This window comes from Lepisma saccharinum, chromosome 1 (assembly GCF_977018435.1).
Source record: "Lepisma saccharinum chromosome 1, izLepSacc3.1, whole genome shotgun sequence".
In the NCBI taxonomy this organism is placed as follows: Eukaryota; Metazoa; Arthropoda; class Insecta; order Zygentoma; family Lepismatidae; genus Lepisma; species Lepisma saccharinum.
In genome coordinates, this window is record NC_139229.1 from 95,778,817 (window position 1) to 95,792,584 (window position 13,768).

At 35.7% G+C, this 13,768-nt stretch overlaps 1 protein-coding gene across 1 annotated transcript in view; it reads left to right on the plus strand.

The window, feature by feature from the left end:
• The window catches only part of LOC145984390 (uncharacterized), a 121,166-nt gene that overhangs the window by 87,116 nt on the left and 20,282 nt on the right, over positions 1 to 13,768 (plus strand). Inside the window, exons 10-12 of the mRNA XM_083118054.1 lie at positions 132 to 272; positions 9,606 to 10,953; positions 12,632 to 12,797. Coding sequence (XP_082974180.1) covers positions 132 to 272; positions 9,606 to 10,953; positions 12,632 to 12,797 — 1,655 coding nt within the window. The remainder of the gene's footprint in view (positions 1 to 131; positions 273 to 9,605; positions 10,954 to 12,631; positions 12,798 to 13,768) is intronic.

Below are 13,768 nucleotides of genomic sequence, written 5' to 3' on the forward strand. Positions count from 1 at the left end.
TTTTTTATCTCCTATTCCAAAACCGTCCACTAATTATGATCATCCGCGTACATGATTAACATTTTATCTTGCATTTTACTTTTTGTAAATAAAAACAACATAATTTTATTATTCTTTTCTTAACTTTTCAGTCTACTGACACATCTAGACAAAACAAACATGAAGCAAAGTTCTTTATTGCATTGAGTAGATATCTTGTGCTTCAAGGATATGATCCATCAAATATCACAATTTTAGCTGCTTATTCAGGCCAGGCATCTTTGTTGAGGGAGGTTCGTGTTACATTTTTCATTGAACTACTTTAATTTTATTAATTAAATTAGTAATTAATTATTTTGATTAAATCCTGACTGAAAAACAATTATGGACAAACTTGACATGAAACTTTTAAGGAAAGTGATAAAGAATTGGTATAAAATTAAGGGTAGTGATTGATTGATTTCCTTTATTTTACTTCCGCTTTTTGTGCCACTTTTGGCTAATTTGCGAATATGAAAATGAGTGACGATGTGATTAAATTGATGAATGGACACTCACAAACATCCATGCCCAGACTGGGATTTGAACCCAGGACCCCTGGCATCGTAGAACGATGTGCTAACCACTCCAACATGGAGTCTGGCAAAATTAAGGGTAATGAAAGATAGAAGTAGGATTTTGGAAGTTCTATCTTCATTTTAAAAAAAACATTAATATAAGAATATTTTTTTTATGTTGATCTTGTTATAATATACAAGGTGCAGCAGAATTCATTAGACAATTTGAAATTAGCGCCATTCAAGTCTGCCGATAGATAGTGCCCTGTTTCACTCATTATTTAGTGAAGCAGTTCAAAGCCTTCAGCAGACATGGAGGTCTGGTCAAGTGAGCACCGCACGTATGCTGTCGAGCTGTTTTTCAAGAACAATGACTGCTACTGCAACGCAACATGACTTCAGACGTAAGTTTAATATCGGAAGAAATGGGAAGGTTCCAACATGCCAGACAATTTTAACTTGGGTGAAGACCTTCAGAACCACCGCATCTGCTAACAGTAAGACAGTAACAATGAAGACTCTTTGTGAAATGTCTCCAGGGAGAGTCTTGTCACGTAATGGCGACTGCACATGGCCTTTACGCTCACCAGACTTATCCCATGCGATTTTTTCTTGTAGGGATATTTAAAACATAAGGTGTACGTGAATCGACTCCACACTATTGAAGAGCTGAAGGAATCCATAAGAGCTGAAATTCAGAACATTCCACTGGAGATGCTGCGCAAGACGATGGAATCTGTTCTGCAGTGTGCAGAGATATGTTTGCAGAACAACGGAGCTCATCTCACTGCCATTGTTTTCAAATTGTAAACTCCAAATGAAATGGCTTTGTATGTACCTTGCAGCAATATAAGTGTTCGATCATCAGTTTATAATACAACACAAATTTTTGGAATTTCAAACTGTCTAATGAATTCTGCCGCACCTTGTAGATGGCAATTTGGAAATTTGCAAAAATTTCATATCGACTGAATTTGCAACTAAAAATTACCTCAAAATGTCATTATGAACTTCTATCCACCTCCGACCCAAATTCCCATCATATAAAAAAATAACAGATTTCTATGCTCCTTCAATTTCAACAATGATCAGAATTAAATGATTGCTCTCTATGATGATTATGGAACAAGGATCAGCTAATGATCCTAATAAGTTGGCATTGAATTGAAAATTGTAATATAAAAATTAAAAAATATAAAAATGGCATTTTTGGTCATTCCAGGGGCATACATAACACCCCCAACAACCCCCATGTTGCAAGAGGTGAAGGGGGATGCACACAAACTTTGGGAATGCAAAGTCATGACTCAGTTTTATTTCTAGTTTTCAAAAATCATTCTCCCTAGTATTTGTTTCAATAATCTCTCATAAAAAAGTGTTACACGAAATTATAGAACATTTATCCCCACAGAATTCCTGTTGATAGGAAATAAAATGCTTGCTAGTTCCAATGGCATCTAGTAAAGTTATATGTGTTGCTGTTCTCGTGGGAAGAAACTTGTAGATAATAGGAAAAAAACTTCTGAAAACCTGCCATGGAGACGACACGAACATCATAAGTATCTCAGGACATAGTGTAGTTATAAACAGGTAAAAATTAGGTATAACTTAAGGAAAAAATCATAAAAATGCCAGGCTGTTGTAATTGTAACAAAGCGAAGCTCAAAATAGAAAAACTGCCAGGTGAATTATCAACAAAAAATGAAATCATAAAGTTCTCGAAGCAGACAAATTAGAACAGTTAAACTGTAAAAGAGGAGAGAAGATGGAACATGGTTAGAAGTGGTCAAACAAAACATAAACAAGAAGTCTGCGATAAACTTGTCCAACAACAACTATGCAGGCAATCACAGTGTATCGAATACAGTTGTGCATCCAAACCCGTTTGAAGTGCTAAACAATGCAGAAGTTAGCCCATAACAACTGCACCGCCCCACACATCAAGTGCAAATGCTTTCCCATTGAAACATCAATAAAATGAGAAAGCAGGACAAGACAAGTAAACGCCCTGACACAAATAAATACGACCAAAAAACTGTAGTCAATAAAAGGTACAAATGTAATGTCGTAATTTTTGGGAGATAGTTGTGGTATTGCTTCCGATATTGAAAAAAAAAAAAAAGGTGATGGTAATGTTTTAATATTTGCAGACAGCCATGATCATGAATTAGCATAAAAAATCTGCAACCTAAATCCAAAATTGAACTGTAGAAGTAATGTAAAGCCGGGAGCAAAATCCCATGACGTGTTAAAAAACACAGCTCAGGAATGTGAAATGCTAAATTCAAACGACCACGTTGTCTTAATTACAGGAACAAATGACATCGCAAAAAACAAAGGTCAAAATGTTATCAAAGCCCTTAGAAAAACCCTAAATCTACTGAAACACACAAATGTAATTGTTGCTAATGTTCCTCGTAGATACGATTTAATGAGTGAGTCGTGTGTTAACGTAGAAACGAACAGAGTATATAAGAAAATAAAACCCCTTGAAAAATGTTTCACAAACGTGAAAATACTAGAATTAGACTGTTCACAAAGATAACTACACACTAAGCATGTCCTACATTTGAACAAAAAGGGAAAACTATGCATAAGTCAAGCCATAATAGAACTTGTCACAAATAGTAAATCTCATGAAACAGGTGTAGCTATCCCACTTGGTTGACAACCAATGGTCCACTAATCGGAACTAAGAAAGACTTTCATCAAAATGCTGCAGTGAACACCTCAGGACTGTCCGAAAATGAGTGCAACATGCTTGAAGATGACTATGAAAAAAGAACTGAGAAGGAAAGATAAACCAACAGAAGACAGTGACAAGAGTGAATAAAAAAATCATGAAGAAAAAAGTGTGGACAATGCAAAAAATAATAATAAAGTGCCAGATGAATGCAGTGTTGATATTGTTGATAGTGATACAAAGATGGGGAATTTTCACAGGAATGACTCAACTGTAAGAGTAGATGATAAGGATTCCACCAATATAACACATGATGATGATAATGATTTGTGTACTGACAGAGTTAGATGCTCTGACAGAAAAAAAATCATCTTGTCAAATTGAAACACCAATTTTTTATAATAAAATCAAACAGTCCCCAAATAGCTTCTGCAGACAAAGTAATAAGTTTACAAAATCTGAATGCCAGTGTAGAAGTACATACAGTCAATATAAACAAAGTGAACAACTTCCTTTTTCGGAAAAATAAAAATATTTTAGGTTAATGAGTCAAAATTTTCAGTCATTAAGGAACAAGGTCCATGAGCTGTATGTAATTCTTGGATCCCTCAAAAAAGTCCCACATATAATTTGTGCCACTGAACATTGGTTGCGAAAAGAAGAGGTTTCTTCCACACAAATTCCAAATTTTAATTTAGGCAGCACATATTGCCACAAACACCACAAACGAGGTGGTGCTGCCATACTAGTTAGAAGCAATATACTATTCGAAAACATAATGAAAACTGATTATTTAAATGAAGAATTCAATTTTAAACACAGATGGACATTGAGGCACAGTTTTTGAAAAATTAGAAACAATGTTGTCCATTTTATTAACTTACATAAAAAACAACCCATTATAGTGATGGGCGATATAAACATAGATTTTTTAAAACACAATCCAGAAAAAATTAACTAAGTACAATTCTAATCTCCCATAATTTGATTGCAACAATAAATTCACCAACAAGGATAACGCCAACAAGTAAATCATGTATTGATCAAGTAATAATTAATCAAGATCTTTTTGAAGACTCCACAAATATTTTACCTTTAGCCTTGCTGCATCATGAAGCAGTTTTCATAAGTTTCCATATACCAGAGAATATAAAACAAATGCAAAACATATCACTACTATAGAAAAAAGAAAATTGACCCAAGGAAAATATAGGAAATTTTGTATATTCCTCAAAGAAAGAAAACTGGACTGATGTGCTCATGGAGGAAAGTTTAAATACAAAAGTAAGCCTATTCACAAAGACAATAAAATATCATTTTGACGTAGCATTTCCATACAAAACATACAAACAACCCTATAATCAAACCAACTCAACTTCCTGGATAACCAAAGGGATAAAAAAATTCTGTGAAACAAAAAGAAAATTATATAAAGAAATCCAGAAAAACAAGAATTCCATACTTAAAGACCACTACAAAAAATATGTAAATATCCTCAGGAAGGTAATAAACAATGTGAAGAAATTAGCCATTGCAGATAAAATAAGCAAATCTGCAAATAAATAAAAGAAAGTATGGGAAATTGTTAATGACGAAACTGGTAGGAAAAAAGAACGTGAATGAAAAAAATAGAAATAATGTCTGATGGAGAAAATTGATGTAGCACACATTTTTAATACATATTTTGTGAACATTCCCAATACAGTAAATAAAAATGCAGTAATCTCTACACCTACATTAAGAACATATTTAAGCAGTGCTCGAAACACAAACACTATGTTTGTCACCCCAGTAACTGAGGGAGAAGTCGAGAAATTAATTATAAATTTAAAAAATAAGAATTCATCAGGGCCAGATGAATTTTCAAGTTCTCTACTCAAAAAAATTGCGAAAAGTATATTACAACCACTAGTAAGTATTTGCAACATATCTTTAGAAACGGGTATTTTCCCTAGTGAGTACAAAGTAGCAAAAGTGAGACCATTATTCAAGAAAGGCAACAAAGAAGAATGCTCAAACTATAGGCCAATCTCTCTTTTATCAGTTTTCTCTAAAGTAATAGAGAAAATTATGCTAAATAGATTAGCAACTTTCTTAGAAAAATATAAAATTCTATCCAAACATCAATTTGGATACCAAAAAAGTAAATCAATATCAGAAGCTATTTTCGAATTTACAAATAACATACTACAATCGACAGACAAAAAGATGCATGTGTATGGATTATTTTTAGATTTTACCAAAGCATTTGATTTGGTACAGCATGATATTGTACTAGATAAAATGTACCATTATGGAATCAGGGGTTTAGCAAAAAAATGGTTCACTTCCTATTTAAAGGACAGATGTCAGTACGTAGATATTAACAAAATCAAATCAGACAAATTGTTCCTCAAAACAGGTGTACCGCAAGGTTCAATTCTAGGACCAGTTTTATCTTTGCTATACATAAATGATCTTCCAGAAACTTTATGAGTCTCTCAAACAATACTTTTTGCGGATGATTCAAACATCATAGTAAAAAGCCTGGAACATGAGCAACTTCAAAAGAATTCTGTTTAGACAACGACACAACTAAACACCTGGCTAAACAACAACAAGCTTTCCCTGAATGTTAATAAAACAGTTCTAATAAATTTTAATCCAGTAAAACAAACAAAAATCTTAAATGTAATTATTAACAATGAAGTCGTCAAAGAAAGCAATGCAATAAAATTCTTAGGAGTATGGATAGACACAAACCTGTCTTGGGACATGCAAATTACTATTTTAACTCAAACGTTAAGCAGGCTCTGCTACATGATGAGAATCCTGAGAAATGTTTTATGTTTTAATGATTTAAGGACAGTATATTGTGGACCGATTCAACCTGAACTTACATATGGGGTAGTTCACCCAAAATGCAGAAAATTTTTATTTGGCAAAAACTGATATTAAAAATTATGAAAAATGTATCCCTCTCAAGCCCAACGAAAAAAAAATTTCAATGAATTTCAAATATTACCTCTTCCATGTTTGTACATATTAGAAACATTGTACATTATTCATACAAATTCTGAAATCTTCTAAAAGAATCTAGACATACACAAATACAGCACTCGTATGCATAACTCCCCCCACTTTTCTACTGTCCACACATCCAAAACACATAATGGTCTAGGATTTCAAGGTGTAAAACTTTATAACAAACTGCCAGAGGAATTCAAGAATCATAATCCAACTAAATTTAAAATGACAGTAAAGAGCTTACGAATGAAGTATTGTTTTACAGCACATAGGAGTACTTAGATCATATTTTTCATTAATATACATAACCTTTTATTTTTCTTGTCATTAATAGACATAACCTTTGATTTTTCTTCTATTTTTAATGTTATGTTATTTTATACTTTTTAATATGCTTAAGTATGTGTTAATTCCTTTGTACTCAAAATTATACATGTAATTGACCTATCCCATATCATAGTGCTATTTGTACTCATATGATCAAGTGGATGGAAATAAATCTATTCTAATCTATTCTATTCTTAACATATGCACTACTCATATGTTGTATTTGACCCTACCTGTGAAATTTCATCAGGTAAGAGGTCATTTTCCAGATTACAATTTATGAAGACTGTTTGAGCACATAGAAGGCAATCAGACTGAAAAACTTAACTGAATAAACTACCACTAGAATGTGCTTTCCATCAAAAATCACAGAGGACTTTTAATGAGCATGTAACAATATAATTTTTGTAGTAACAATGTATTTTTCATGGATTTTTACAGTTTGAATTTTGTGTTATTAACCTTTTGTACAAATTTTTACATGAAGAGCCATGGTGGTCTAGTCATCTTACTGCCATGCGGAGACCCAGGTTTGATTCCCAGGGTGGGTGATTTAAGGTTGGAATTTTTTCGGCCCTGTCCCCACATAAGGTGGCTCTGGGGCTCACTCAACCTCAAATCAATGGGTATCTGAGAGCAACCCTGGGAGGAGGTAAAAGTGGCTGGAGCTTGGTGCTGATCACATCACCTAAATAAATAATAATAATAATAATAATAATAATAATAATAATTGCCTTCATGGTACGGTGCTATATATGAACGAGTTTTACAAGTTTTTACATTGATTCTAATTACATGTATGTGTTTTTCACATTTCTATATGCTTAATATAAGTAGAGACATGGAATTAATATTTGATAAAAAATGTTTTATTGACTACGGGGTGCAGAACTGGTTAGTTATGCTACTGTCACATACGTTTTAGCACTTATGTTGATAAATATTGAAAGTGGTAGATCCTGCATGATGGTTACTTTGAAAATTTGAAGGTTTTTTGTGAATGTTGTTAGAAACTTTGATTCAGGTGACTCAAATAGTTCAGCTGCGCTTGAGTTAAGGATATCTATGAATTTTCCCCTTGGTATTGTTCTTATAATGATAATTTGGAACTAAGACATAGTCCTCTCCATAGATAGGGAGGGATTCTTACGCAAATACTCCATACATGCAATTTCATTTCATAGGCAGTACATTGGATTAAGAACGAGGGCTATTCAGAAATCAACTTAAAACAAAAATATGTTAGAGTATTAATTTCGTCTACTTATGTAAGTGAGTATGTATTCGTTGTAAACTATGTTTCGGAAGCTTTACCACTTCCTTCTTCAGGTGGTCGTATTTTAGGCTCGGAACATCAAGCCACATCGGAGAAGTGTCATGCAAGGATACTACTAGGTGAAAGGTTTGGGTTAAAAACACTTCATAGTGCTCGACATATACAGATTTAAAACTACCTTTGTTAAAAACCCTTAAAACTCACAAAAAAACATGTTAAAATCACCACCACGGTGTACTTGAGTGGCCCTAGAAAGCCCTAGTTCCTTGCCAAAGTGAAGTGTGCAACCAGCATAGAATAATAAAAAGGGAGGTTATCAAAAGAAGTAACAGTAAATTGGGTAGGAACGTATACGAAACAGCACTTATTTGTGAGGGAAACAGAAATAAACTGAACCGAGACGATGGCAATTTGGATGATGTATGGATTAGCTTTTTTAAAAAGTGGGACAATATGAATCACGAAAGTGCCCCAATAGGCTTCCATGTCACATCGGAGGTAAAGAAAGCAGCTGAAGTGGAACGGGAATTCTCCTTGGATTGGTGACGGAATAAAAAAAACCTCTCATGGGAGGGGAAGTATCCCATAACTCCGTAGCGTGGTGCCAGCTGCACCTTGGCAAGGAACTAGGGCTTTCAAAGGCTACTCAAGTACACCATGGTGGTGATTTTAACATGTTTTTCGTGAATTTTAAGGGTTTTTAACAAAGGTAGTTTTAAATCTGTATATGTCGAGCACTATGAAGTGTTGTTAACCCAAACCTTTCACCTAGTATCCTTGCATGACACTTCTCCGATGTGGCTTGATGGTCCGAGCCTAAAATACGACCACCTGAAGAAGGAAGCAGTAAAGCTTCCGAAACATAGTTTACAACGAATACATACTCACTTACGTAAGTAGACGAAATTCAATACTCTAACGTATTTTTGTTTATAGATAGTGATTAACACACACGTAACCAATATGCTATAGAAATCAACTTTCGATTTGCTTCCAAAAGCAATACGAGATAACTGCAGCGACATGGTACATGCACGGTAGCCTGCAGTGATGAGTAATCACACTCCACACACAACCTCACTTCATTTGCTTCGACAGTGTGCAAGTAGGAACTGACAAAATTGATGCTCGTATTACTGCTCCCGCCAGTTGTGAGGTGCGTGGTGGAATTCGATTCCTTCAAGCAGAAAGAGTCAATGTAGCCGAAATTCATTGTCAATTGTGTTGTTTATGGCAATGATGTTATGACTGATAGTGCTGTGAGAGACTGGTGCAGAAAATTTAAGACTGGGCATGCAGATGTGCATAGTGAGGGAGGTCAAGGAAGACCTTCATTTGTAACTGATGAACTCGTACTGGAAATTTTGAGGTAATTCCTCAGAGAATTGTGAAACGGCATTTTGCTCGCACAATTTCTTCAATTTGTTGGATGAGTTCAGGGCAAACCTGAGGGGTAAAGGTGGCTAGATCAAGGTACTTATCACATCACCGTCAAAACTGTCGAGATCGAGAATGTGTGGGGCCCTACCTCCACATCCCCTAAATGTACCTACATTGCATGGTGCTATATGCACAGGGAACTTTACTTTTATTATATTTTGTGTTTGCTGCAGCTTTGTGATCAGGAATATATCCAACAATTTTTAAAAAATGGTGAAGTAAAAGGAGGGGTGGGGGACAGGTTGTCATGTAAATTTGTGAGAGTTGTATAGATGTGAATAAATTATTTGTTATGATGACTATGCATTTTAAAATCACTTGTATTTTCAAATTGCAGCTACAGGAAAAAGAAAATCTAATTAAACAAGTGAAGAAGAATACTATTGATAACTTGCTACTACAGAGGAAACAAAATCTAATTGAACAAGTGAAGATTAGTACCATTGATAACTTCCAAGGTGAAGAAAATGAAATAATTCTTCTGTCATTGGTAAGGAACAACAATGAGGGCAAGATAGGCTTCTTGAGGAATGAGAACAGGGTGTGTGTGGCACTTTCCAGGGCTAGAAAGGGCCTGTACATCATGGGCAACATGAACATGCTTCTTAATGGAAGCACAATATGGTCAAAAGTTAATGAAACGCTTATTGCTCAGAATGCTATAGGATCAAACTTGACCTTGAGATGCTCAGAACATCAAACAGTGCTAAGTGAAATTTCCACGGCTGATGATTTTGTGAGAAAATCACCTGAAGGTGGTTGCACACAAATATGCAATGCCCAAATGCAATGCCAACATATTTGTCAACATTTTTGCCATATTCTGGATCGCAGCCATAAAGGAGTGTACAAATGCCCAAAACAATGTGAATATGTTCTAAGTTGTGGACATACATGTGTGAAGAAATGTCACTTGGGTGATAAGGATCATTTGAGTTATAGATGTCACGAACCTTGCAAAAGAACAAGTGCCTGCTGTACAGACAACCATCCATGCCCTAGAGAATGCTGTGAAGTGTGCGCTGTTTGTCTCGTCAAGAGGAAGAAGATGCGTTCATGTGGGCATGTTCATGAGGTACCATGTTCTGAAGATCCTGAAGGTATTGCTTGTAACGAGATATGCATGAAAGCTCTGCGTTGTGGCCACCGATGCAGTAAGAAATGTCATAAATACTTTTGTATATGCTATGAACTAGTTGAGAAGGCTGTAGAGGAATGTGGTCACAAAGTAAAACTGGAGTGTCATGTGAAACCACAGCAAGAACATTGCAAGGAAATAGTCGAGAAATTTGTAGAGGAATGTGGTCACAAAGTAAAACTGGAGTGTCGTATGGAACCTAAGCAAGAACATTGTAAGGAAATAGTTCAGAAGGTTATAGAGGAATGTGGTCACAAAGTAAAACTGGAGTGTCGTATGGAACCTAAGCAAGAACATTGTAAGGAAATAGTTCAGAAGGTTATAGAGGAATGTGGTCACAAAGTAAAACTGGAGTGTCATGTGAAACCAAAGCAAGAACATTGTAAGGAAATAGTTGAGAAAGTTGTAGAGGAATGTGGTCACAAAGTAAAACTGGAGTGTTGTATGGAACCTAAGCAAGAACATTGTCAGAAAATTTTTCCTAGACCATTTCTTTCACCATGTGGACATTCTGTTGACATTCCTTGCAAGCAAGCATGCAGTGCTGGTAAGTTTATATATATATATATATATATTACATGTTAGTTAATGTTAATAACATAACTTTATTTTGGACTTGTGTAGGTCTCAATCTTCACGAGCCTGCAGCCTGGTAAATTTGGTTTTCAAAAGTCAATGGCCCGATCCCAATAATTTTACTAGTAAATAGCTTCCTACTTTTTTAACTGCATTACCTTTGAAATTAATTATTAATAAATAAATTATGGCATAATTATTGAGAGTATTAGTTCGATTATGTCTAGGCTTGTTGACAAATTTAAAATTTGGTTCAAGTTAGTTCACAATGACTGGATCTAATGGAATATTTTTGTTTCCTCTGGTCAGTATCATTAAATTAATTTGGAAAAAGCTTATTTTTAGTGGCATGTTCCATTTCGGACACCAAAAAATTCCAATTCATCAGAATATTTCCACTTCATTATATTTGTAATCAAAATTGTTGCACAAACTAAATTAACCATCCGTTAACCTGCAAATTTGGAGGTGGGAAGCAAAGTGCTCCCTGGTTAGATTGTTTGATCACTCACCACCACTGTCACAACTGCATGTCCGGTCATTGCAGTTGAAACTTGAATGAACCCCATCTTTCCAGGTAGTTGCCAGCTTAGGCTGCAAGTTGCTTCACCCTTCCATCTCTAACTCAAGGAAGACCCAAGTGTTAAAATTAAATTTTGGAGGCTGCATGCGTAACAAGTCTCCTCTCAGTGGCATTCATTTCTTACCAGCACTGGCGAGAAACATTTTCCTCTTATTACTGATGAACCCCAAACAAAGGTCATTTCTCCAGGAGGTTGCCAGCTTGGGCTGCAAGTCGAAAACTTCAGGAGAACCTCTCTCAGCCTTGTATAATCGGCACTAGGGCCCGGTGTTTGAGAAACATTGGTGTATGGGTAACCCAAATTTAACCTAGTAAGTAACTTCCATCGTATTAAAAATTTATGTTCCCTCGCAATGGCATAGTGGTATTGTCATTGCCTTGCAATCAAGAGGTCAATACCTGATGGAGGCACATGGTGGTTCGGATCCCAGTTTAATCTATAGTTCCAGTCCCAGTTAATCTATTGAACTGTATAAGTCGAAATTGCTGAAGACACACCCAGAACATGTTTGGGACAGAATCTGAACTCTGAATTTTCAGTGGAGATTACTATTTGACCACTCAGATTCCTTAGGCAGTGTTGCAATCTCATTACTGTTATGATTATATGTGTGGCTGGTATAAAATGTTAAGATTTGTATAGTACATTCATTTGTCAACGAAAGTGAAAGTGAATTGTGGGGGTAACTTTTCAAAGAACAACATGAGGTAAACCATATTTTATGTAAAGTGGTCTAACATTGGTTGCCTAACCATTTAAGAGAAAAGCAGATTTTGTTGTGAAATCACAACACTTGGATCACTTTGTAGGGGTTCTATAAACGTTTTTGAACTTGGTGAAATTATTAAAATTCAGGCACACAGAGTGGAACTTCAACTTTACGTTTCAGGGGAACAAAACGAAAAACTTAAAATGCAATCAAGTGTAAAATCTGTGAGCATGAAATGTGGGTTCATTGTATCTGCAAATATCCTTACAAAGATATTTATCAACTGCTTTAGTTACAATAATGTACATGTTCATGACATTAGCCCAGTCTTAAAGTACATGTTATTTTTTTAACAGGTCTTGAAGAAAACCCAGATGAATTGGTAGCCCTTTGCAAGGCACCATGTAAAGTCGTCTTACAATGTGGACACAGATGCCAGGGAATTTGCAGGAAATGTTTCCAAGGACAAAGTCACCAGCCTTGTCGGGCAAAGTGTAACAGATTTTTAATCTGTGGTCACAGGTAAGTTCTCCACAGTAAAACTGGAGATTACTATTATTATTATTATTTCCAGATTATTGAAAAGAACAATACGAAGAAAATACAGCTGATACAGATGTTGAAAAGGTAGAAACTGATTAAGTCATGTGGTTCTTAGAGCTAGGCTAAAACATTCATTCACATTTATATTTTTTTCTTTTTACATTTGTATTTTTTAATATCATCATCACTCATCATCGAGGGGGGCAAGATAGTCTCTTTGCCCCCCCAGTCCCATGCTAAAAATGAGACTATATTTTCTCCAACTTATGTTTTGTTTTGGAAAAAATTGGAAAAATCTTTTGCACTATCTAAATGAATGACTCAAGTTTTCAGTACCAGCAAGAAGTACATGGTACAAAGATTCACATGCAGATTAGAATCGCAGCAACGTTTACGCAAATCAAGTGCAACGTAGAATAATCCTGCCGCTTCCGTTTCCAGTTTTCTTTGTATCTACCAGGTGTTGTACGTACAGGTGTGGTCAGTGTCAAACAATAAACTGAACGAACCCTCATGGGAAGGGAAGAGGGGAAGAGAACAGTTTAAGTTTAAATCTCTTTCTTTCCTTCTACAACTACATTGCATGGATGCAAGGGTTCCGAACCGGAGGGGCAGGTGGAGATTGAGCCATGTAGGTAAAAAGTTGATGGACAAATTTGAGACGACATGGTGGTCTAATCAGTATGGCTTCTGAATGCCATGAGGAGACAGGGTTCAACTCCCAGGGTATGATCTAAGGTTGGAATTTTTCCAGCCTTTACCCCACACAAAATGGCTCCGGGGCTCACAGAGCCTCAAATTAATTGGGACCTGGGGATGGGGGGAGGGGGGAATGCAGCTGGAGCAATATGCTGATTAATAACCTCCAAAATGCCCGAGATCGAGAATGTGTGGGGCCCTACCCCACACATCCTCTAAATGTGCTGGGTCCTACCCCACACATCCTCTAA